This window comes from Hemiscyllium ocellatum, chromosome 10 (genome assembly GCF_020745735.1).
Source record: "Hemiscyllium ocellatum isolate sHemOce1 chromosome 10, sHemOce1.pat.X.cur, whole genome shotgun sequence".
Classification (NCBI taxonomy): Eukaryota; Metazoa; Chordata; class Chondrichthyes; order Orectolobiformes; family Hemiscylliidae; genus Hemiscyllium; species Hemiscyllium ocellatum.
Genome location: NC_083410.1, coordinates 8103989 through 8131270, shown reverse-complemented (window position 1 = coordinate 8131270; position 27282 = coordinate 8103989). Strand labels below are relative to the sequence as shown.

Sequence of the window (27282 nt, the reverse complement as noted above, 5' to 3'; positions counted from 1 at the left end):
CGTGCCTCGTAATCTCCTAAGTAGCTCAAAACCTGCTGACCTCTGTCCTGACTATACTCCTTTACTGACATCCACTGATCTCACGGCAAGGCGATTTCGAGACTTCTACCATCCTGTGAGTGCAGGAATTTCTGGGAACAAGCTCGGGCATGAAGAACTTGGATCAGATTTCCTGCCACTTGTTAATTTTAACAAAAGACACCAGTGATGATTTTTATTTCTTTTTCCCTCCTTGTATTTTCGTGGGATGTGGGTTTCATTGGCTAGCTCAGTATTTATTGCCCATCCCTAATTACCCTTAAATTGAATGGGTAGTGGTATAAATGGTCATAGTGGTATAAATGGTCTCTCCCTGCCAAACATAATCAGCCTCAGGCAAGCTCACCCTTAATTGTACAGCAGACAGGGCTGTGCAGCAGAAAAAAGCAACTACCCACAACTCACCACTAATGACAGCTGGGGAATCCACAGGATAGCTGGGAAGTGGAAAATACAACGAGTGCTCTCCAAGTGTTGTCTCATGACACACAAAGCTTTAACTGGTGATGGTTGCGTGGTATTATCACTGAGCTGTTAATCTAGAGAGCCAGGAAATATCCTTTGGGCCAGGGTTCAAATCCTGCCATGGCAGGTGGTAGAAAGTGAATTCAATAAATACCTGGAATTCTGAGTATGATGATGACCATGGGAAATGCTCACCTGGTTCACTAATGTCCTTTAGGGAAAGAAACTGCCATCCTTACATGGTTTGGTGTATATGGGACTCCAGTCCCACAGCAGTGTGTGGCTAGACTATTAATCCCAAAACCCTGGTAATGTTTAGAGGACCCAAGTTCTCGTCATGCCATGGTGAAGAAGGCATTTGATTTTGATTAAAACTCCGAAATTAAGAACCTGCTGAGGACCATGAATCCATTGCTGATTGTCAGATTAAACCCGTCTGGTTCACTAGTTTCCTTCAGGGAAGGAAACAGGTCTCTCAGTGACTCCAGACCCACAGCAATGTGGTTAACTGCCCTCTGGGCATTTAGGGATGGGCCACAAATGCTGGCTCAGTCAAATCAACAACATCCCCCAACCTGGGAAAAAGTGCTTTAACAAAGCATGTCTTGCTGGTCCATTTCAGAGGGCAAATAAGAGTTAACCACTTTGCGAGTTAACCACTTTGGTATGGATCTGGAGTCCCACTTAGGTCAGACCGGTAAGGATGGAAGATGAGTAGGGTGCCTGGTACGTAAAATAAGATGGGTATGATGCCAAGGAAGTAGGGCACAAGGTGTGAGATGCAGTGTTATCGTAGATCAGAGCAATCAGATCTGGGCATGGTAAAATGATAACTGGGTCCTTCCCTGAAGGAGCGAGAGTGCGGTGCTGGAAAAGCACAGCAGGTCAGGCAGCATCTGAGGAGCAGGAGAGTTGATGTTTTGGGCATAAGCCCTTCATCAGGAATCCCTTCCCTGAAGGGCATTAATGAACTCAGTGGGTTTTGACCACAATGGTCACCACCTGACTAGTTTTATTGCCAGCTTTAAACAAATGAATTCAAATTTCACTCTCTGTGGCAGGCCGGATTTGAAACCACGTCCTACCATGACCCTTGCTGATATTATTACTGCACAAATCAGATCCCAGTCTAAAACCTGGCTTGACAGACTGATGACTTGATAGTTTTGATTTTAATGAAGTGGTCTCTCACTGAAACATAAACAACTGATGTGTAGATTTGGTTTTAATGAGAAAGCAGAAGTTTATTACAGAAAAGAAACAAAGATAAAATAGAAGAAACCAAACTATTTACTTGTAATAGAGTTTAAAGATTTGAAAACACATATTAATCTACAATTCCATTGATCTGAACAGTATTTTTTTTTACAGTATAAACAACAGCAAGAATTTCCTTTTCTATCTCATTTGAGTTTGGCTTAGCAACGGCTTCAACTCCATGGTCATGAGAATCTGATCACCTCTTTGTTCAATTGTTTTACAACTGGGCATAAACTTTCTCAGCTTCAAATAACCTCTTCAGAGTTTTGACCAAATACTTCTGGTCTTGAAGTTTAAAACTAAACTTCCTGCACTGAAATAACCTAATCCAACAGTTCTGACCTACTTCCTTTTCTGAGGAGCAACTGTTCTGTGCACTAGCTTCAGCCAACATTTCTGTTACACCACCCAACGAAAACCAGAAGCTTTTCAAAGTTATGGATGTTCCCCAAACAAATCTAAAACCCACCAAACTTGAACTTTTAAACTTAAAGGCCAAGGCACAGCTGTTTAACTTATTCACTTGTAAAAACGCTGTAAGAACAAGGACTGCAGATGCTGGAAACCAGAGTCTAGATTAGAGTGGTGCTGGAAAAGCACAGCAGGTCAGGCAGCATCCAAGGAGCAGGAAAATCGATGTTTCGGGCAAAAGGCCTATTCCTGGCTTTTGCCCGAAACGTTGATTTTCCTGCTCCTCGGATGCTGCCTGACTTGCTGTGCTTTTCCAGCACCACTCTAATCTAAACACTTGCAAAAACATTCCCATTTAAAAATAACTGTATTACACAACAGGAAATCTCTCTCTCATCAAAAACAGAAGTTGCTGGAAAAGCTCAGCAGGTCTGGCAGCATCTGTGAAGAGAAATCAAAGTTAATGTTTCGGGTCTGGTGACCCTTCCTCAGAACTGATAGTAGCGGGGAAAATGCCAGTTCACATGCATGAGATGGGGGTGCAGGAGGAGATAAGGAGAAACTGATAGGTGGGGATAGAGCCCAAAGAAAGAGAACAGTTGGACAGACAAAGGAGTTGATAACAATCTGGCTAGGTGGGTGAATAGCTGTTAATTGGGGCTTTTAGTGACTAACAATAGGTAGCGTGTAATAGCAAACTGTGTGAGATAACAAGGCCTGGTATGTGGGGTGGGGAGCTGGGACATGGGGCAGTTCAGGCCCGAAAATGACTGAACTCAGTATTGAGGGCTGCAGGGTCCCCAAGTGGAAATGAGGTGTTGTTCTTCCAGCCTGCGCTGAGCTATACTGGAGCACTGCAGCAAGCCTGAGAGAGGTGTTGGCCAGGGAACAGGGTGGGGTGTTAAAGTGGCAGGCAACTGGAAGCTCATAGAATCCCTACAGGGTCTTTTTCTAATGCTATGTTTAAAATAATCACCACGGCTATTTATAAGGTTGTCATTAAATCCATTTAGACACATACTTGCAAACCAAAATGCCAGTCAAATCCAAACTCTCAAATAAATGATGTTAAACTTTATAAAAATCACACACTTTTTATCTCAGTGACCAGATGGTGTGCTTGGGTCTCTAGATGACAGTGACAATACCACAATGTCACTGCCCTCTCTCTCTTGATAAGTACACACAAATGCCTCTGCTCAAGGGCAAGGATATTTCTCCGTGCTCTAACCAGGACCCAAGATCCACCCTCCCCACCACACTTGGCACTCTACTTACAGGACTCCCTACACATCTGGGTTCCTATTCCTATCCCAGCTCACACCCTCCCCAGCAAGCACCAAGCTCAACAGGCAGCTGACTGCCGACTCATACACGTGGACCCTAACCACTTCCTAGATGCATTCAGCCCACCTGGTACCCTCCTCTCCCATTTACTCGATTTACTTCCAGTGTGGCAGCAGCTGTCAAAATGTCTGTCATGACTTTTACATTTCAGAACATAGCAGCTGACTGCTGGTAAACGGGGTGGGGGTGGGGGTCTGGTTTACTTTCCTCTGACGGTTGTGTGATGAGAAAAGTCTGTCAGAATGGAAACATGGCTCCGCCCTCCCCAGGGAGCCCTGAGCAGAATCTCCACCCTGGAAAATCAGGCCCACTTAAATCCCCTAAGTACAGTCTCTCTGTCGACACCTGAATATGGTGCTGAGGATATACGGCACCAGCAGAGGGAGCACTGTTTTGTTTTCCCATAGACTCATACAGTATGGAGACAGACCCTTCGGTTCAACTCATCTATGCCGACCAGATTTCCTAAAATAAACTAGCCCCATTTGCCTACGATTGGTCCACATCCCTCTAAACGTTTCCTATTCATGTACCTGTCCAATGTCTTTTAAATGTTGTCACTGTACCTGCCTCTCCCGATTCAAGTGTGTGTGGCATTCCAAGGTAGACCGGTGCTGTCCATTCTCCCCATCAGCTTTTCCAGCAGTTGCCTAATATACCACAAACCTTACATCGTAGGGTGTGCTATTGCCTGCTATTATTACCCTTGATGAGGGTAGCACCCTCACTGTCACTTAAATTGTGATTGGTCTCCCTGGAATCGCCTTGTTTTATTTCAAACAATATTGTGACATGCAAGTTTATTCACTCATACCATGATGATTGGGCCAAGCATATTCTTTTCAAAAATACTGTGACTAGCCAAAAGGACCTAATCCTCTTTTTTTTTAAAACACGTCAATAAATACTGCCCAGAAGGGTGGCAGTCTGCTGTGATTTAAAATAAAGTTAGGGTGAATTTGTGGCTTGCGAAGTGTCAATGATGATGCGAGCCCCTTTTAATAGCTGCTGTTTTGCAACTTTACCTAATGCATTGGCCCAACACGCAAATATGTTTTGCATTGCAAGGGAAGATAACGAGTCTCTGTAGGACAAACATGGCAAATATCCCAGGCAACTACTTCAGTGGAAAAATAAAAAGCTTTGTCTCACTCAAATTGCGCCCAGTGGAATTTTTTTTTCGTGTGAGATTACATCTCTTAACAGCACTGAGCTGTTGCATTTGCTGGTTTGCAGAGAGCACTTGAGAGTGGTATCCAAGACTGCATTCACTTTCATTATTTATTTAATAAGCTGCGATCATTCCCCAAGGAGAGACAGGGGGTGGGGGCATTGGAGGGGTCAGGAGAGGGGGCTTCCTGACCTTTTGAGAGCAGGGCTGTGATTTGTTTTGCATCGAGAACTAGCCTGTCGAAATGAATTTTGGTGGAAGTGAAAATCAGGCAAATGAGCAACAAAAATGCTGATCTCAAATCTTTCAAGTATGTTAACCACATTTGCAGGAAGAGCTTTTTACAGACATAAAAATGACAGCATTTACAGCTTTCTGCCTATCATGTCCATGCCAATCATCTAGCCTCTATCTATTGGAATCCCATTTCCTTGCATTTGTCCTATGGTATTTCAAGTACTCACCTAAATAATTAAATATCCTTGAGGGCTTCCACTCCACGCCCTCGCAGCAGTGAATTCCAGATACCCTGGATGAAAGAGTTTTCTCAAATCCCCTCTAAATCGCCAGCTCTCTTCCTTAAAACGTTCCCCTGATTATTGTCCTCCCTACTAAGGGGAAAGGTTTTTCCCGACCTTCCTTTTCAGTGCCTACCCCCACCCCCAACCCCCCCAGAAATTTGTAAATCTTAACTCTCAGCCTTCACTGCATTAAGACAAGCAGCAAGAGCCAACCCAATCCCCCTTCATGGCTGAACTGCTCTGGCCCAGGCAACAGCCTGGTGAATCCCCCCTTCGAATGCCTAGAACAGGAACATCATTCCTATAGTGCGGCAGCCAGAACCACACACAGTACTCAAGTTGTGGCCTGACTAACATTATATATACCCCTGTCATAACATTCTTGGTTTTATATTCAATGACTTGACTAGAGCTCCATTAAATCTTCTTTACCATTTTATCTCCCTGTACTTCTGCCTTCAATGATCTATGGAAATGAACACCAAGGTCCCTCTGATGCTCTGTGCTTCCCAGGATCCTACCATTAAATGTCTACCCCATTGCCTTATTAGTTCTCTCGAAATGCATCACCTCACACTTTTCCAGATGAAATTCCATTTGCCACCATTCAGCTCATCTGACCAGCTGTCCATATATTCCGAGGCTTTTCTCCTCGCTGTTTACCTGTCCATCAATTCTCATATCATCTGTGAACCCCCTACATTAATATCTGGATCATTATAGTATAGAATATCTGCAAGGGATCCAACATTGAACCCTGCCACATGCAGAGGACACAGGCTTCCTGTCACAAAAGTATCCATTGGCCACCACCTCTGCTTCCTGTCACTGAGTCAATTCAGATTCCAGTCTCTCAAATAGCCCTGGATCCCATTGGCTCTTAGATTTGCCATGCAAGACCTTGTCAAAAGCTTCAAAGTCCAGGTAGACTTCATCGACTGTACTCCCCTCATTTACACCCCCAGCCACCTCCTTGAAACATTCAAAGAAATGTGTTAGACATGACCTCCCCAGATGTTGACTATCCTTGATTAATCCATGCCCTTCCAAGTGGACATTTGTTCTGGCTAGGTCTGATCTAATCGAGCCTTAGAATCATACAGCATGGAAACAGACCCTTCGGTCCAACTTGTCCATGCTGACCAGGTTTCCCAAACTGTACTAATCCCATTTGCCTGCATTTGGCCCATATCCCTCAAAACTTTCCTATTCATGTGCCTTTTGAATGTTGTAACTGCACCTGCCTCTACCACTTCCTCTGATAGTTCATAAACACAACAACGTGGGCGGCACGGTGGCACAGTGGTTAGCACTACTGCCTCACAGTGCCTGAGACCCGGGTTCATTTCCCGACTCAGGCGACTGACTGTGTGGAGTTTGCACGTTCTCCCCGTGTCTGCGTGGGTTTCCTCCGGGTGCTCCGGTTTCCTCCCAGAGTCCAAAGATGTGCGGGTCAGGTGAATTGGCCATGCTAAATTGCCTGTAGTGTTAGGTAAGGGGTAAATGTAGGGGTATGGGTGGGTTGCGCTTCGGCGGGTTGGTGTGGACTTGTTGGGCCGAAGGGCCTGTTTCCACGCTGTAAGTAATCTAATCTAATCTAAAAAAAAAATCATCTCCCCACCTTCATAGCTTATTAAAAATTGCTATAAAAGCAGAAAATTATGAAACGCCTCAGCAGATCTGGCAGTGTCAGCGAAGGCAGAGTTCATGTTTCAGGTTGGTGATCTTTCTTCCAAACTGAGAAACAAAATCCTCAGGCACTGGATTATCCAAGACAGGGTGTATGACCAACAACCAGGGCACAAAGGCGTACCATCCTCTGCTGTCCGCAAACTTCCATGAAAATCTCCGACTTTGAGTGATGATCTGATGTTTGGGAGAGTTCCGATGTACTTACTTAGCCAGATACCCAGGAAATGTTCGACAGAATCAATCTGCTGTGTCACTACAGAATGAGCCATCAGATCACTCACAACAGAACCCCAACACCTCCTGACATCCAGGACTAAACCCCACCCAAAGCCCAACCAAACTACCTCTCCCACTCAAACCTAACAAGGCCCTGACTGGACCTTAGACACCCACCCTCTCCCACCTGTCACACAACTAACCTGCTAGCTAACCAACCTACCACCCTACTCAGCTGCCACCCGAACCACCCACTGTGTCAAATCATTCATGTATCTATTCAGTAACATTCACATTGGATCTATAAACTTACCACATGGAAGTTAGTGCTGTAAAAGAGTCAGGTATCCTGTTTTCCTTCCAACTCCACAGCGCTGCAATGCAGGGTTTTCAGAGAGATATTGTGCTCTGCATTTCGATGATAGCTTGGCTCAGGAGACCCAGCAAGAAAAGTGGAGCAGTGTTGAGACAGTGTAAAGTTGAGCAGTGTGGCAATCTTATCATTGCTCCTCTTCAGAAGGTCTAGGCTGTTATAAAGACACTTTATATTTAACATAAGAACTCAGGGCAGGAGTACGCCATCTGACCCTTCAAGCCTGCTCCGCCATTCGCTAAGATCATGGCTGATCTTTTCATTGGCCTCAGCTCCACTTACCCGCTCTCTCGCCGTAACTCTTAATTTCTTTACTGTTCAAAAATCTATCGTCACCTTAAAAACATTCAACAAAATAGTCTCAACTGTTACACTGGGCAAGGAATTCACAACCCTTCGGGTGAAAAGAATCCTCCTCAACTCTGTCCTAAATCTGTCCCCCCTGATTTTGAGTCTACGCCCCCTAGGTCTAGTTTCACCCACAGATGGAAACAACCTCCTTGCCTCTATCTTATCTATTCCCTTCATAATTTTCTATGTTTCTGTAAGACTCCCCCCACCTCCCCATTCTTCTAAATTCCTGTAGGTATAGTCCCAGTCTATTCAATCTCTCCTCATGAAGCAACCCTCTCAACTCCAGAATCAACCTGGTGAACCTCCTCTGTACCCCCTCTAGTGCCAGTACATCCTATCTCAAGTAAGGAGACGAAAACTGCACGGAGTACTCCAGGTGTGGCATCAGGAGCACCCTGTACTGCTGCAACATAACCTCCCTATTCTTATACTCCAGCCCTTTAGCAATGAAGGACAATATTCTATTTGCCCTCTTGTTTACCTGCTGCACCTGCAATCTAACCTTTTTGTGATTCATGTACAAGGATACCCAGGTCCCTCTGCACAGTAGCATGCTGCAATTTTTCACCATTTAAATAATGGTCCATTTTGCTGTTATTGCTTCCAAAATGGATGACCTCATATATACCAACATTGTACTCCATCTGTTCGACCCTTGCCCACTCACTTAACCTACCTACATCCCTCTGCAGACTTTCAGTTTCCTCTTTACACTTTGCTCTACCACTCATCTTAAATGTCATCTGTGAACTTTGACAACACTACACGTGGTCTCCAACTCCAAATCATCTATGGAAATTGTAAACAATTACGGTCCACACACTGATGCTTGAGGCACACCACTAGCCACTGATTGCCAATCAGAAAAACACCCATCTAGCCCCACTCTTTGCTTTCTATTAGTTAACCAATCCTCTATCCATGCTAATACATTACTTGTAACACTGTGCACCTTTTATCGAATGCAGCAGCCTTTTGTGAGGCACCCTGTTGAATACCTCCTGGAACTCCAGATACACCACATCCACCAGTTCCCCATTGTTCACCGTGCTCATAATGTCCTCAATGAATTGCAGTAAATTAGTTAAAGGTGACCTGCCTTTCATGAACCCTTTTCATTAATATTGCTTGGAGGACTTGAAGTATTGTGAAAAATGGATTTCAGTGTTTGTGAAAATACCTGTAGTGGTCGTTTTAAAGGAAATGCCTGAGAATTCACTGCGTGGATTGGAGATTTTTAAAATAAGTCTTCCTAGACATCACATGACTGGTGACAACCACTTGCTTTGCTATGGACTGTTATGAATAGTTTCTGGCCTTGAAGAGATTCTTGTTTTCTTTGATTCAATTGGAGGGAGGCCTAAGCTAAATTTGAGGAAAGCCTGTTCAGGACAAGTTGGAGGAATGCCTACAAGGAACAAGATGCCCAGCTAGTCTATCTCCATTCTGAAAGGTTGAGTTGAAAAGGATAAAACTTATTTGCTGTTTTGAAAGTGTGATTTAAGACATCTCTCACAATGATACTTCCTGAGCAAGCTGTGTCTGTAAAACTTCAGAGATAACTGTGCGAGATAAGGATCTTGACCACATGTTCCAGAACATCAGAGCAACTGACTTGGAACATCATTTAGTTTTTCCTTTTGTCTTCAAGAATAACCGAATAGCTAAAATTTGTTTATCAGAAAACCCACTTCTTTCCTTCTTTTCCTGAAGAGTTTGTGTGCACGTTTTGATAATAAATAAAAAAGATAACCATTTATTCTTCTTCATCATTGACTATGTAAGTTAACCAATTATTGAATCTTTATTGAATAAGTTTTGCTTTGATAATAAACCAATAAATCTATTTATTAAAAAACAGTTGATACATCTTTCTTGTTTTAAACCTGATGTGGATAAAGTATTTAACTGGTCACCTCAGTCACAGGGAGAAGTATTTTTATTTTACAGTGGGACTAAACAGAGGTGCACTCCTCCAGCCTTGGTTGTTACATGACTGATGCACTTTAAGCAAGGATAAGTTACAATAATACATAATGGGTGGGAATCAGATGGCTTCCCCGTCAGATCTGGAGTCAGGCAGTGCAGCTCTCTCTCTCCTGCCTTGTTTGTGCGCTGCATAGAGCCATTTGCTGAGTCCAACAGGAAGGATACGAGCCTGAGAGGGGTGACTATTCCAGGCAGCGGGGGTCTGCAGGTTAAGGCCTCCCTGTATATGGATGACGTTACTGTTTTCTGCTTGGATCCGCTGTCCGTGCACAGACCCATACACATCTGTGACCAGTTCGAACGGGCCTCAGGGGCCAGGGTCAACCAAGGCAAGAGCGAGGCCATGCTCTTCGGGAACTAGGCCGACCAATCATCGATCCCCTTCACCGTCAGGACCGACCACCTGAAGGTGCTGGGCATTTGGTTTGGAGGGGCTGGGACGTGCGCCAAGTCTTGGGAGGAGCGTATCAGCAAAGTGAGGCAGAAACTTGACAGATGGGAACAGCGGTTGCTCTCCATCGTGGGTAAAAACCTGGTCATCAGGTGTGAGGCACTGTCATTGCTGTTATACATGGCACAGGTCTGGCCTTTTCCCAGAACCTGTGCCACTGCAGTCACCCGGGCCATCTTCCACTTCATGTGGAGATCAAAGATGGACTGCGTCCGAAGGGACACAATGTACAAAGACCTGGGCAAGGGGGGAAAAACACGCCCAATGCCACCCTCACCCTGAAGGCCATCTTTGTGTGTGGCTGCATCAAGCTGTGTGTGGATCCCCGGTACACAAACACCAAGTGTCACTACGTACTGAGATTCTACCTGTCCCCGGTGTTGCGAAGGATGGGCCTGGCCTCGCTGCCGTGGAACGCTCTGAGTAGTTGGACCGTTCTGTGTCACCTGTCCTATGTGGAGAAATTTATGAAGAAAAACACCTTTGACCACAAGATCAGTAAGTGGTCAGCATGTAGTGTCCTTGAGACCCCTCGGGAAAAGGAGAGGGTGGATCCTATCAAGCGGCTCCCAAACAGTCACTTGGCAGACTGCCTCATCGCTAGAGCTTTCCAACAAGCACTAAGACATGGCTTGGCTGGTGGTGAGAAGGGCTCTGCCTGTGAGATCCTTTATGCACGCTCAGACTCTCTGCTGCATCGCACGCTGCCCTCGAAGCGGCTGGTGGTGGGGGGGTGGGGGGGACAAGACTGTCACACACCTCCTTCTGGAATGTGTCTACGCAAAGGAATTCTGGGGAGGAATGCAGTGGTGTTTGTCGAGGTTCATTCCGAGTAGCTCTGTGACATAGGACTCCGTGCTCTACGGTCTGTTCCCCAAGACGCACACCGAGAAGAGCATCAACTGTGCCTGGAGGATCATCAACTCAGTGAAAGACGCTCTTTGATCAGTCCGAAACCTGTTGATCTTTCAGCTGAAGGAGCTGACCCCGATTGAGTGTTGCAGACTGGCACATTCCAAGGTCCAGGACTACGTGTTGAGGGACGCGCTGAAGCTTGGGGCAGCTGCCGCCAAGGCGTGGTGGGGAAAGACCACCATGTAACATCTGCCTGCCAAAGAACAGGGGGCCCACGCAGTCATTGGGCACTGCTGACATCTCAGCAGAATAGCTGGATAGTCAATGTACAGACTTGTATATATGAAAGATTAATTTTGATCTTTGTAAGTAAAGAAATGTAATGTGTGCATAAGAATGGCATGACCAATTGTATAGAGATCCAAATAATTTTATGAATAAAGTATATTTTTGAAATTTAAAAAAAATACATTTACATTTATACAGTAGCATCAGCATTTCTGAAACAGTTGATAATGGGTTGGCACGATGGCTCAGTGGTTAGCACTGCTGCCTCACAGTGTCAGTGACCTGGGTTTAATCCCAGCCCTGAGCGACTGTCTGTGTGGAGTTTGCCCTTTGTCTGCATGGGATTCCTCCGGGTGCTCTGGCTTCCTTCCACAGTTCAAAGACGTGCAGGTAGACTGGTCATTCTGAATTGTCCCAAAGTGGATTAGCCATGGGGAATGCAGGTTGACAGGGGTAGGGTGGGATGTTCTTTGGAGAGATGGTATGGACTCGATGGGCTGAGTGGCCTGCTTCCATACTGAAGGAATTCCATGATGACCGACCCAGCTGCATTTTGTGGTCTGGATTTTGGGCGGGATAAGCATTTGCTGCAGAGGAAGCAAATGTTGTTTGGTGACAGGTGAGGAGCCCGTCTTCTCTTTGGAGCACCGATATCTACAAGCAAAATATTGGAGATGCTGGAAATATGTATAAGGAGCGAGAGTACCTCAGCCAGCCTGCGCTGCCATTCAATCAGATCGTGGCTGATCTGATTTTAACTCAACTCTACATTCCTGCATATCCAGTAGAAAGTGAGGACTGCAGGTGCTGGAGATCAGAGTCGAGAATGTGGTGCTGGAAAAGCACAGCAGGTCAGGCAGCATCCAAGGAGCAGGAGAATCTACATTTTGGGCATAAACCCTTTGTCAGGAATCCTGCATATCCGCCAATAATTCTTCACACCTCGGTAATCTATCTCCCTCTCCTTAAAAAAAATGTAAAGATTCTGCATTCACGGCCTTTTGAGAAAAGGGATTCCAAACACTCCTAATCCTCTGAGAGTTTTATTTCATCCTCACTTAAATGGACAGCCCTTTATTTTTAAACAATGACCCAACATTCTACATTTTCCAGTAAGAGGAAGCATCCTTTTGATATCTGCTTGGTCAAGTCCCCACAGGATATGAAACAGGAGAAGCTCAGCAGGTCTGGCAGCATCTGGAAGAAAGCAGAGCTAATGACTCTTCATCAGAACAGACTCGTCATCACCCCCCTCAGGATCTTACAAAGTCACTTTGGTATTCTGGAAATGCTGAACTTCTCAACAACCGTACATCAGAGCCTGAATGCATGATGTCTGTTTTCCATCTTCCTTACATACCCTTCCCACCACATGGCTTTGACTTGCTTGTGAAAGTGAGGACTGCAGACGCTGGAGATCAGAGTCGAAAAGAGTGGCGCTGGAAAAGCACAGCGGGTCAGGCAGCATCTGAGGAGCAACTTTGTCTTAACTGTTTTGTTAATTCTACTGTCAGTAGAGACAACCCAATTTCTCCCCTTTTCACCTTAACTGACACCCATTTTACATTTCTGTTTGTTTCAACACTTTAGCAACCCACTATTTTTTTGCACTCCACACCATCTGTTCCCCTTGTCCCTCCTTCATCTATCAAAAGTATTTAAAAAACTTTCCAAACCCTTCGAGTTCTGAAGAGTTACAGTGGACTCAAAACATTAACTCCCTCCCACAGATGCTGCCAGACCTGCTGAGCTTCTACAGCAGACATTCGTGTCACATCTTAAATAATCATTCGCTTTTGTTGACGATATATTTCCAAGTCAGGATGATGAGTGGCTTGGAGGGGAACTTACAGCGGGTGGTGTTCCCATGTATCCGCTGTCATTGTCCCTCTTGATGGTAGAGGTTGCAGGCTTGGAAGATGCTACTGAAATATCCTGGGTAGTTACTGCAGTTAGTGACTGCATGTTTCTTTAAATGGTACATACTGTGCCACTGTTTCATCATTAGTCAAAAGAAGCTTCAAGTTAATTATGAAAGCAAATTCAGCAGAGATTCTTGCAACACAGAAGAAAGCCATTTGGCCCTTAGTTCCTGTGTTGGCTCTTCGAAGGACTGATCTAATTAGTCTCAGTCCCCTGTCCTTTTCCCATGACCTTGCAAGATTTTCACACAACGCAATTACCAAGCTGCAATCTCTGACTGTAGATGTGTGATTGCATGCTCAAGCCCCACTGTTAAAATTGTTACTTTTCACTGTGAGTGGTATTTATGAGGAGAGTTAACATGACAACAGTATAATCTGTTGGCTTGAGTCTAGACAGGTATTGTATCCAACTCAGAGATTAAAGTACCTTTGTTGAAATAACCTTGAATTCCTATTTTTACACTGAGTCAAATATGTCAGTGAGTCATCTTCACAACACAAGTAATGTTCCCACCAAATAAACACTTGCTTCTTTTAATCTTTTGTTCATTTTGTCTTCATTGAGATAAGACACTATATTGAAGAATTAAATACGCACTCTACTTCAACTGCACCCAGATAACACCACTCCCAGGTGAGCTGCTGTATATAGTATTACTGCACAGAAATTGACCAACTGGACTACACCTGTGATGAGTACTCATGTATGAACCTCATTGCTCTCAGACACACCAACTATACTTTACAACTACTTGCAGGTGAGTTCTCATCACTCTCTGGGTAAAAGGTATTCTCCTGAATTCCTGATTGGATTTATTAGCAACTACCTCTCATTACGTAAGAACTCAGAGCAGGAGGAGGCCATCTGGCCCCTCAAGCCTGCTCTGCCATTCAATAAGATCATGGCTGATCTTTTCATGGCCTCAGACCCACTTAACCGCCCTCTCACCATAAACCTTAATTCCTTTACTGTTCAAAAAGTTATCTTAGTTTTAAAACCAGTTACTGAGGAAGCCTTAACCACTTCACTGGGCAGGGAATTCCATTCACAACCCTCTGGGTGAAGAAGTTACTTCACAATTTAGTCCTAAATCTGCTCTCCCTAATTTTGAGGCTACGTCCTCTCGTCCTAGTTTCCCCTGCCAGTGGAAACATCCTCTCTATGTCTATCTTATCTATTCCCTTCATAATTTGATATGTTTCTAAAAGATCCCCCCTCATTCCTCTGAATTCCAACAAATATAATCCCAGTCTACTCAGTCTCTCCTCATAAGCCAAACCCCTCAACTCCAGAATCAACTTAGTGAGCCTCCCCTGCACACCCTCTAGTGCCAGGCCATCCTTTCTCAAGTAAGGAGACTAAAACAGCACGCAGTACTCCAGGTGTGGCCTCACCAGCAACATTACCTTCCTGCTTTTAAACTCAACCTCTTCAGCAATGAAGGTCAAACTTCCACTTGTCTTCCTTTATTCCTTGTTGCACCTTCTGTGGTTCATGCACAAGGACAACTAGGTCCCTCTGCATAGCAGCATGTTGCAATTTCTTACCATTCAAGTAATCGTCCTTTTTCCTGTTATTCCAACCAAAATGGATGACTTCACACGTATTAACATTGTACTCCATCTGCCACACCTTAGCGTACTCACTTCAACTATCTTTGTCCTTTTGCAGAGTTTCATAGTCCACTGCACACTTTGCTCTACCACTCATTCAGTGTCACCTTTGACATGCTACACATGGTCCCCAACTCCAAACCATCTATGGAAATTGTGGATAATTGCGGTTCCAACACTGATTCCTGAGGCACACCACTAGTCAGTGATTGCTAACCAGAACAAGACACATCTATTCCCACTCTTTGCTTCCTGTTGGTTAACTGTCATCAGCATCATGGCTATCCCTCGGGGTCTTTGTTCCGTTGATCTATTTAGGGGTCTTAAGTGGCTGATGAGTCCAATCTTGACTTTAATTGGTTAACCAATCCTCTATCCATGCTAATACATTGGCCGTAATGCCTTGTATCTTTACCTTATGCTCAGTTACGAGTGGTGTAGCACAAGGATCTGTTTGGGGCCCACTGCTGTTTGTCATTTTTATAAATGACCTGGACGAGGACGTAGAAGGATGGGTTAGAGTGAATTTGCGGATGACACTAAGGTCGGTGGAGTTGTGAACAGTGCTGAAGGATGTTGGAAATTACAGAGTAACATAGAGAAGCTGCAGAACTGGGCTGAGAGGTGGCAAATGGAGTTTAATGCAGAAAAGTGTGAAGTGATTCACTTTGGCAGGAGTAACAGGAATACAGAGTACTGGGCTAATGGTAAGATTCTTGGTAGTATGGATGAGCAGAGAGATCTGTGTCCATGCACATAGATTCGTGAAAGTTGTCACCCAAGTTGATAGGGTCGTTAAGAAGGCATATGGTGTGTTAGCTTTTATTGGTAGAGGGACTGAGTTTCAGAGCCATCAGGTCATGTTGCAGCTGTACAAAACGCAGGTACAGCTGCACTTGGAGTATTGCATACAGTTCTGGTCGCCATATTATATGGGAAGGATGTGAAAGCATTGGAAAGGGTGCAGGGGAGATTTACTAGGATGTTCCCTGGTATGGAGGGAAGGTCTTATGAGGAAAGGCTGAGGGACTTGAGGCTGTTTTCGTTAGAAAGAAGAAGGTTGAGAAGTGACTTAACGGAGACATACAAGATAATCGGAGGGTAAGATAGGGTGGGCAGTGAGAGCCTTTTTCCTCAGATGGTGATGGCGACCACGAGGGGACATAACTTTAAATTGAGGGGTTACAAATGTAGGACGGATGTCAGAAGTAGTGGAACACCCTGCCTGCAACAGCAGTAGACTCGTCGACTTTAAGGGCATTTAAATGGTCATTGGTTAAACGTATGGATGATAATGGAATAGTGTAGGTTAGATGGGCTTCAGATTGGTTTCACAGGTCGGCGCAACATCGAGGGCCGACTGTACCACACCGTAATGTTCTATGTTATGCAGCAGCCTTTTGTGCAGTACCTTTTTGAATGCCTTTTGGAAATCTAGATACACCACATCTACTGGGTCTCCGTTGTCCACTGTGTTCATAGTGTCTTCATGGAATTTCAGAAGATTAGTTAAGTATGACTTGCCCTTCATGAACCCATGCTGTGTCTCCCCAACAGTACAATTTCTATCTAGATGCCTTGCTATTTCTTCCTGGATAATAGACTCAAGCATTTTCCCCACTACAGAAATTAAGATAACCGATCTATAATTCCGCACCTTTTGTCTACCTCCCTTTTTAAACAGTGGTGTCACATTTGCTGTTTTCCAATCTGCTGGACCTACCCCAGAATCCAGTGAAGTTTGGAAAATTACCACAAGTGTATTTGCTATTTCTCCTCCCATCTCTTTTAGCACACTTGGATGCATTCCATCAGGGCCAGGAGACTTGTCTGTCCTTAGCTCTATTAGCTTGCCCAACACTACCTCTTTTGTGATAGTGATTGTTTCCAGGTCCTCACCTACTTTCATCTCTTTGTCAATTACTAGCATGTTATTTGTGTCCTCCACTCATTTAAAGGCTCTGGTTCATGCCTCCTTATTTACCATGTCCACCCTGTAGTTGTTGGTCTTCCAGAACAAGGGGTTGACCTTGACCGTGTGTTGCAGACTGGCACGCTCCAACGTCCAGGACTGTGTGCTGAGGGATGCACTAAAGCTTGGGGCAGCTGCCACCAGCGTGCAGTGGGGAAATACCACTGTCTGAGGCCTTCCTGTTGAAGGTAAATGGGGATCCATTCAGTTATTGGACATTTCTACTGCTTCAAATGTACATAAATATAACCTGGTTCAGGTAAGACGTGTCTTCGGTTTGTTTGGATAGATTCAAATTCCAAGGTTGGTTTCCTTGATATGCTACTGATAGTCCGAACTGCGTCTATGACTACATACATATTTTCTTATACATACATTTTTGTTAAAAAAGTGTTCACCCTTAAGTGAAATTCATCATCGTCCCAGAATACCGTAGGCTGCTCCCTCATTATATGGAGGCTTTTCAGACTCTTAAAGAGCCCTATTTAGTCAACCATTGGCCTTCCCTTTGTTGTACTAAAGACCTCCCAATTTCTTCAGAATGTTTTAATAGGTGTGACCTCTTATTCCTGGTATTATCCTCGTAAATCATTTATTGTATCTTCCAAAGTGTCAAGATATGCTTTAATCTGTGTAGCAACCTTTGACATTGCAACTTATTGAATTACCTTAGGACTTTAAATCCACCACATCTACAGGTTCTCCTTTATCCAACTTGTAATTTACTTGCTCAAATAATAAAAAAAGTTTTTTAACACAGTAGTTTACTTCAAAGCCCCGATGTCAAAGCTGCTACAACTTACTTGGGAAAGTGTGTAGATTCTGGAGATCCACTTCTCTAAGGGCCACCATAAGGGTTAATGGTCTAATAAAACCACACAAAGTCTGTTAGAAACAAGTTAATAAAAAACACTGACCAGGTTCCTATACTTAACCATAACTTTTGTTTATTATAATCAAGTAAATTCTAATCACAAGTAAACAGCTATGACTTATCAACATATGGTTCTATCAGTTACAAAATCTAACGCCCGATACACACATACAGACACAGACAAACAAACAAAATCATTGTTTTATGGATACTGGGGAAAACTGGAACAGCAGCAGTCCAGAGGGTGCACTGAGATGATCCTTTCACTTGCCAGGACCTCTGTTCTTTAATCTCTTTTCTCCAGGTTCCTGTCATGTCTTTGTTGGAAGTACAGTTGGTTCTGATAAAACATGGTAGTTTCATTCTCAAGCAATCTCACAATGTAAGAAAATTGCACAGTAGCCCTGCCAGTTAAAATCATGGGGCTGGAATGGCATTGTAGCCAATACAGGTAAGGAAAGTTCACGCTCTACAAGTAACAAAGTTCTTCTTCGCAATAAAGCCAATTCATGTTCAAGAAACACTCATCTTGGCAGACCTGATTCTACAGGCCAATTGGTAGACCAACTATAAACTCTTTTAGTTCACAGGTTAAAAGGTAACTGCAGCAATTGCTGTGAAAAAAAAGGCTTTTTCCAGGCATTTGTACTGCAGTGAGCAGACTCACATCCTGCCTTTTCAGAGTTTCAAAGGTCTTTTACTGTATCGCTCACACCAACATGATGTTCAGCTACTCAGGAACTAATCAGAGTCATCATTAGACTGATGATCTTTAGCATCCATGACTCTTCACAATAGAAAAAACCTATCAGCCACTTGTCAGACAGATCTCACTCAACAAACACATGTGCTTGCAAGCCCTGCCATCTACAAACAAAGCAGCAGTGTCAATACCACATGCAATGAGTTTCAGTAACACAAACAGAAATTGCTGGAGAAACTCAGCAGGTCTGGCAGCATCTGTGGATAGAAAACTGAGTTAATGTTTTGGGTCTCGTGATGCTTCTTGTGTACTTAAGGCACTTTGTGCCTCACCAAGAGGTTTTTGGAAGGGGGGGGGCATCTCTTAAAACCACTCCCTGACCTTTCCTCCAGCTCCTCTTAACACAGGCATGAACACATGCTGTCCTCGCTCACTTGTGTTCTGGGTCCCACCATTGATTCTGGGTTTGCACTTCAGGGCATTATCAACAGAGGTCACTGTTCCCAATGGCAATCTTATAGCGTCCGTAATTGTCTGGGCAGCCTGATGTTGGCCAGTTAAATGTCTGGTGAGTAGATCAGGCCTTTCTTTTGGAACAAACATGGGGCCTCTGCAGCATCTGCAAATGACAGGAAGGGAAGCTGCATAGCTAACACAAAATCAAGCCCAGTGTGTTGCTAAGATTTGGGACACGCTATCTGAAAGGATGGTGGGGAAGCAGATTTAATAGTAAACTTTCAAAAGGGTGCTAGATTGGTAAACAAGAAATTTCAAGGAAATGTGGAAAGTGAGGGCTGGAGGTCTAATTGAATAGTTACTTTAGAGACTGGACACTTGGATGATGGGCCAAATGGCCTCCTTCTGCGCCATACACCACCAATGTCATTCATTCTTTAAAAAAAAGCTCTATTTTCCACAGATATTCCGACACAGTGACATGGATTTGAATTGCCAGCGCCTTTCTGATGGAAAATTATGCCAGCAGGTTATAACCCATAGAAAAACGAAGCTCAGGTGATTTGAAAAGACTTGCCCGAAATAGAAAAGGATTCCCTCATTCTTAAGGAGTAATTGATTCATTGCTTAATCCACTGAACCAGTTCCTTTGCCTACGTGTGTATATGTGATGAACAGCTGCACTGAGAGATTGATTAGTCAACAGGAAGTCATGAGAACTCTGGTGGTCACTTTCCTTTTTTATGGTGATTGCAATTGACTAGAGCCAAATTGTGGCAGGTATTGATGACATTGGGGGTAAGGAATGTCTTTCAAATTAAAACAAAAACTTGGTTAGAGACAAAAAAAACCTGCAGATGCTGGAATCCAAAGTTGACAGGCAGGAGGCTGGAAGAACACAGCAAGCCAGGCAGTGTCAGGAGATGCAGAAGTCAACATTTTGGGTGTTACCCTTTTTCAGAGCTGAAGAAGGGTTACACCCGAAATGTCGACTTCTGCACCTCCTGATGCTGCCTGGCTTACTGTGTTCTTCCAGCCTTCTGCCTGTCGACTTTGAAATTTAAAAAAGCAATCTATCTTTGTAAGTACTTTGATTTAATTTGTACACACCCAAAAACATAGAAGGACCTTTGCTAAACATGATGCTTTACGTTACAATTGTCCTACATTGGGACTTAATATAATGACAACCGTGATTACTCTCGACTTGCACCAAGTCCCATTCCTCTATCACTCCTCTCGCTCACCTATATTTGCTTTTGCTTACACAGGATCTTAATTTTCATTTTTGTTTTCAAATATCTCCACCAACCTTTATTTCTGTAATCTTCTCCAGGATTACAACTGTTCAAGATATCTGTGCTCCACTAATTCTGGCTTCTTGTGCATCCCTGATCTTATTAAATTCTGCCACTGACAGCTGTTCCTGCAGCTGCTGAAGCCCTAAGCTAAGGGGTTGTCTCTCTTGATATTCTCTACAAACCTTAAAAGACTCTTTTAAATCTACCTTTGGCTATCTAATATCTCATGTGGCTCACGGTCAGTGTTAATGATAATTCTCAGGCTTGCTGAGATGCTCCAGTTAAATTCCATGCAAGACGGAAGAGGAGCACCTCATTTTTCCATTTGGGCACTTTGCAGCCTTCAGTGCTCAATACAGAGTTCAATAACATTAAGGCCTTTAACTCCACACATCAGGCCTGGTCATCACATGGGCTGCTATCACAACCAACCCATTGTCAGCTACTAATGGTCCTTGAAAGCAACAACTGATTCCTCCAGTCATGAAAGGTGCTGTGTGAATCCAAGCTCCATCCTACCCACCCAAATGGAGATACAGTGAAGTAAAGTCACTGTACAGAACTTTAGTTCTGCCACATTTGGAATATTGTGTACAGTTTTGGTTGCCACGCTATCAGAAGGATGTGTAGGCTTTGGAGAGGGGACAGAAATAGTTTATCAGATACTGCCTGGTTTGCAGGGAATGAGCTGTGAAGACAGATTGGAGAAACTTGGTTTGTTTTCACTTGAACTTTGAAGGATGAAGGGCGATCTGTTAGAAGTTTACAAAATTATGAGGAATAGACAGAACGGTGACAGAATTATTCGACAGAATTGGCAGTCAAAGTCTTTTGCCCAGGGCAGAAATGTCAATTACTGGGAGATGAGGAGACAATTACTCGGTTTAAAGTAAAAGGGGTAAATTTAAAGGAGTTGTGAGAGGCAGGTGTTGTACACAGACAGTGGAAGGCGCCTGGAACATGCTGCCAGAGATGGTGCTGGAGGTGATTACAACAGCAACATTTAAGAGATATCTTGACAGATACATGAATAGATAGGGAATAGAGGGATATAGACTGCGTGGAGGCACAAGGTTTTGAGTTTAGAATAGCATCATGTGGGAGCAAAGGCTTGTCGGCCTAACGGCTTGTTCCTGTGCTGTACTGTTCTTTGCGCTTATAAGTTCACATAGCTGTGCAGTGATTTGGGCTCATGGTTAGAGGCATGACCATTTCTCATCCTGTTCCCCAACCCCTCCCCCTTCCCCCTTCCACCACACACATACACACCAGATGCAGCATTACTCACAGAGACACTACGTAATCAGACACATCCGTTCAGCATCACGCCCAATCCCTTCTGTATCACAAGAGCCTCTGGGAAATATTTAAGACAGGCACACTCTGCTATCTGAATGACATTGAATGCATAGCATGGAAATAGGCCAACTGGTCTACGCTGGTTTGGATGTTCCACATTACCTCCTCCCAGCCTCTTCATGTATTAACAAAACAATCCAATTTTCTCTGAAAGACACCTAAAGTATTTCTCTCAAGCTCTGTATGCAGTAACACATTCCACATCCCACTCTCTCAGTAAAGTTACCCTGAATTCTGTACTGCGTTTGATCAGTGATCCTCTTACATCCATCATGCTGTGCTGTTGGACCTGCTCCACAACCAGGAAGCATTTTCTTCTATCACCTCCTTATCAGACTTTTACCGAACATTTAAAACCTTCTCAGGATTTGCCCTTAGTCTTCTCTTTTCCGAAGGGCATTTCTCTTCAAATGGAAGCGATTTGAAAATAGATGAACATTTTAGAAGCAGCGCTTTGTTGGTTAGTGATGGTGAAAGATCCAGCCCAAAATACTAAGCTCCCTCTTTTCAAACGCTAGCACATTGTTTCCCCTGTCTCTGTAACCTCATCTGGCTCTGCAGCTCTCCGTGCTCCTCTCATTTCAAATGTCAGCAGTTTTAATCCAATTGCAAATCTGTTCCAACTTACTCTCAAAGTTTATTGCTTCCATTCATTGTGCGAAGTGCACGTCGCTGGCTGGGCCATTACTTATTACCTGTCCCGAATTGCCCCATGAGAAGGTGGGGGTGAGCTGCCTTCTTGAACCGCTGCAGTCCATGACCGACAATGCCCTTAGGGAGGAAATTTCAGCATTTCAACCCATCAATCGTGAAGTAACGGCGATATATTTCCAAGTCAGGGTGCTGAGTGGGATGGAGGAGAACATACAGGTGATGGTGTTCCCATGTATCTGCTGCTTTTGTCTTTCTTAGATGGAAGAGGTCGTGGTTTTGAAGTGTTGTCTAAGGATCTTTGGTGAATTTCTACAGTAGGGATGTAGATAGCATCAGAGCAGTGTGTGCATCATGTAGGTAGCACACACTGCTCTGACTGAGCATCAGTGGTGAAGGGAGTGGATAATTGTGGATGTGGTGCCAATCAAGTGGGCTGCTTTGTCCTTGATTGTGTCAAGCTTCTTGAGTGTTGTTGAAACTACACCCATCCAGGCAAGTGGAGAATATTCCATTGTGGACAGGCTTTGAAGAGTCAGGAGGTGAGTTACTCACTGCAGTATTCTGAACCTCTAACCTGCTCTTGTAACTACTGTGTCTATTTGGCAAGTTCAGTTAAGTTTCTGGTCGACAGTAACCCCAAGGATGTTGACAGTGGGGGATTCAGTGATGGTAACACCATTGCATTTCAAAGGGTTGTGATCAGATTGTCTCCTATTGGAAATAGATTAGTGGTGCTGGAAGAGCATAGCAGTTCAGGCAGCATCCAAGGAGCAGTGAAATCGACGTTTCGGGCAAAAATGATGAAGGGCTTTTGCCCGAAACGTCGATTGCGCTGCTCCTTGGATGCTGCCTGAACAGCTGCGCTCTTCCAGCACCACTAATCCAGAATCTGGTTTCCAGCATCTGCAGTCATTGTTTTTACCTCCTATTGGAAATGGTCATTGCATGGCATTTGTTTGGCTCGAATGTTACTTGCCAATTGTCACCCAACCCAGGATGTTGTCCAGATCTTCTGCAATTAATGGAATACTTTAGTATCTGAGGGATTGCCAATGGTGCTGAACGCTGTGCAATCATTGATGGACATCCACCTATTGACATTATGATGGAGAGAAGCTCATTGATGAAGTAGTTGAAGATGATTTCCAGCCCACAGAACTTTGGATGAATTTCTCACTTGTACGGTGTCACTGAGAAAGAAGCAGTGGGTCATTTATAGGAAAATGTCCAGTGTTCAGACACATTCTTTGCAAAGGCCACTCTAACAGAATATTTCAGCATCTGCTTGCCCAATTCCATGCAATGGAATCATGGCAAAACCTGAAACCCAAAACTGGAGAACTGCACCTGATTCTGCCCATACTATGGAAAGGATATGAGAGCCTTCGAGTAGGATGTGGATTGATATTTTTAAAAAAATTTATTTGTGCCCTAAAGAAGGCAGTGGTGAGCTGCCGTTTTGAGAATCTGACCCGGAACCATGAAGGACAAGTGATATATTTTGAAGTCAGGATGGAGTGTGGCTTGGAGGGCCACTTGCAGATGGTGCAGCTGTCTCGTCCATCTTGGTAGATCCGAAGATGCAGCCAGAGGAGCCTTGAGGACATGGTTTATGGGATGGTTCCAGAGATGGGAGACTTTGGAAAGAAGATTAGTCTGTTCTTCTTAGAGACAAGAATGCTAAGACAAAATTTGATACAGGTCCAAAAGAACAGCTTCAGATAAAACAAAATGTTCCCACATTAGCAAACGCTAAAAAGACGACAGAATATGGGTTGAAGGCTTTGGTCACAAGGTGGGTGAATTGGTGAGGGTATTGTCTACACAGTGAAACAAACTACTTCTGTCTGGAGGAAGAACGCCTCATCTTCCGCCTCGGAACACTTCAACCCCAGGGCATCAATGTGGACTTCAACAGCTTCCTCATTTCCCCTTCCCCCACCTCATCCTAGTTTCAAACTTCCAGCTCAGCACTGTCACCATGACTTGTCCGACCTGCCTATCTTCTTTTTCACCTATCCACTCCTCCCTGACGTATCACCTTCCTCTCCTCCCCCACTCACCCATTGTACTCTATGCTACTCTCTCCCCACCCCACCCCTCTCTAGCTTATCTCTCCATGCTTCAGTCTCTCTGCCTTTATTCCTGATGAAGGGCTTTTGCCCGAAACGTCGATTTCGCAGCTCGTTGGATGCCGCCTGAACTGCTGTGCTCTTCCAGCACCACTGATCCAGAATCTGGTTTCCAGCATCTGCAGTCATTGTTTTTACCTACTTCTGTTTTATAATCTGTTGTCCTTTTACACATAAAGAACTGGCAAGGCCAGCATCTGTTACCCACTCTTCACAGCCCTTGAAATGAGTGGCTTTCTCTGAGTTAACCATGTTTCTGAGGGTGTAGAGTATCGCACAAGTCAAAATGGGTAAGGACAGCAGATTTCCTTCCCTGAAGTACATCAATCAGGTAGGTTTTTACACCAAACAGTGACAGCTCCATGGTCACCATCACTGTGAGAAGCTTTATGTTCTGGATTTAATTAATGAATACAAATCTGTCATAGTGGGATTTGATTCCATGTGTCCACTGCAATAGCCTGGGCCTCTGGATTATTAGTCCAGTGATATTACCAGCATACCACCATCCCCACCTTCTCCCCTCAAAATGTTTCTAACTCACTCTTTTAAACACCAGTTTTCATCGTTCCATCAGTGCCAGCTGTGCTTTCAGTTCTCTTGGCCTTAAGCCTGGAATTAAAATTCCCCAGCTCTTTGTCCTCTAAGATGACCTTAACTCCCTGACTCCTTCAGTATGCTTTTGCTGACCTGCCGTAATGTAATTGAGGGTCAAATTTTAGAATTCGAATTAGAATCAATACAGTGTGGAAACAGGCCCTTCAGCCGAGCAAATCCACACTGACCCTCCGAAGAATAACTCAACCAGACCCATTCCCCATTTACTTTACATTTACCCCTGACTCATGCACCTCACCTACACATCCCTGAACACTATGGGAAATTTAGCACACGCGGAAGAAACCCACGCAGACTCGGGGAAAATGTCTGTGTGGGGTTTGCACAGTTGCCTGAGGCTGGAATTGAACCTGGGCCCGGAATTGAACCTGGGCCCCTGGCGCTGTGAGGCAACAGTGCTAACCACTGAGCCACTGTGTCACTCCTTTTGACTGATCATGTCCCTGTGAAGCAATCTGCAGCATCCTACATGGAGGATGACAAAGTTAAAAATCACACAACACAAGGTTATAGTCCAACAGATTTATATGGAAGCACTAGCTTTCAGAGCGCTGCTCCTTCATCAGGTGGTCACTCCTTCATCAGGACAATCACCTGAAGGAACAGCGCTCTGAAAGCTAGTGCTTCCAAATAAACCTGCTGGACTATAACCTTGTGTTGTGTGATTTCTAACTTTGTATACCCCAGTCCAACACCAGTATCTCCAAATCATGACTATATGGAGGATGTTATCCAAATACAAGTTGCGATTGTTTTGCAAACGCTAATGGGCCAATCGTATATTTTGTAACTCTCAGGTTTCTTTGCAGGCTTCCAGTGTGCAGCTTTATAATTTGCAATTTTTACCTGTGTGTTTTTGATTATTGATCCCCTCAACATTTGATTTACTTTCCAACTGACTGTAGTTCATAATAGATGGAGTCGGATAATCCAAGGCCGTACTGCAATGCAAAATCGATCTTAAACATTTTTCTTGCACTCAGCACCTGCACTGCAGCCTGCTATTGTTTAACATCTCCCTAACTAGTTGTTGTCTCCTGTTGGCTTCAGTTATTCACACATTTTCCAGAAGAATTGTTAAAGCCAACAAAACCTGGGCAGTTGATGGAAACAGAAGACATACCGATGTCCTAATCCCATCTAGAGATGAACAATTGTCAACCACTCTTCTGCTCAAGTGGGTAAGATAAACTGGAAAACCAGCAGGGAACATGAGTACAGGAGAACATTCAGCATTCTCAATGCACTAGGAAAGCACAGCGTCATTTCACTTAATTGATGTTTAGATGAATTTCATAATTTATTTGTAATAAGACCAAAGAAAAATGATGTTTTGGCTTAAAACTTTGAATGCAGCATGGGAATATGATCACTGAGTGGTTGTGTACAAATGAATGCCTACAATCCCCACAGTAAATGGCCATCATTGAATACAAGAGTAGGGAGATTATGCTTTAGTTCTGCAGGACTTTGGTGAGACCATAACTGAGGTATTGTGGATAATACTCATCTCTTTATTTTAAAAGAGATGTAAATATGTTAGAAGCAGTTGAGAGAAGGTCTTCCAGAGTAATACCTGGAATGGGCAAGTTGTTGAAGGAGAACAGCCATTGCTCTGCTGGAGTTCGGAAGAGTAAGAGGGGGGACTTGATTGAAATAGATATGGTCTGAGGGGTCCTGATATGCTACATGTGGAAAGGAGAAAATCTGGAAATCAGCGTCACTATTTTAAAACAAAGGGTGGTCCATTTAAGACAAACATGAGGAGACTTTTTTTTAAATCAGAGGATTGTAGGTTTTTGAAACTCTCTTGCTCAACAGGCAGTGGAATCAGATGCTTAGAATATTTTTAAGGGAAAGGTAGATAGCTTCTCAGTCAGGAAGAAGGCGAAAGGTTATTGGAGAGAATGTGGAGTTTCTGATCATACTGAATGGTGGAGCTGAGCTGTTGCCAATTACCTTGGATGGACGGACCAGGAGGGAAAAACAGGCAGCACAGCACAGATCAGCAGGCTGAGAAACATTGCTACTGCCCATGATTCCTGACAGTTGCTTTTTGACTGTGACCATCTTTTGCCTGTGTTCATCTCTAACTGGTCATCTCTTCCCACTGACCGGTCAGGTTTAATGTTGAGCAACTTCCTCCTGTATTCTTCTCTTGGCTGATGAAGCATTGCAGACTCTTTTTTTTTGGTGACGTCAGGTGACACTTACTGTTTCTTCCTTGCTTTTGATTTTGGTG

The 27282-nt window shown here is 44.0% G+C and overlaps 1 protein-coding gene across 3 annotated transcripts in view; it reads right to left on the bottom strand.

Moving 5' to 3' along the window:
* Positions 1-17769: 17769 nt before the first annotated feature.
* adat2 (adenosine deaminase tRNA specific 2) overlaps positions 17770-27282 on the bottom strand; it is a 35889-nt gene continuing 26376 nt past the window's right edge. The window contains exons 6-7 of one of the 3 annotated variants that reach the window (XR_009645108.1): positions 27000-27282; positions 17770-17808 (exon numbers count right to left, since the gene is read on the bottom strand). Coding sequence is in view for 1 of the 3 variants with exons in the window: in XM_060831217.1 (XP_060687200.1) it covers positions 27251-27282 (32 nt within the window). In the remaining 2 variants the exon portion in view is untranslated. Of the gene's footprint in view, positions 17809-17918; positions 18158-26315 lie in introns of those variants that run through there. The other 2 variants (XR_009645107.1, XM_060831217.1) reach the window with 2 other exon arrangements.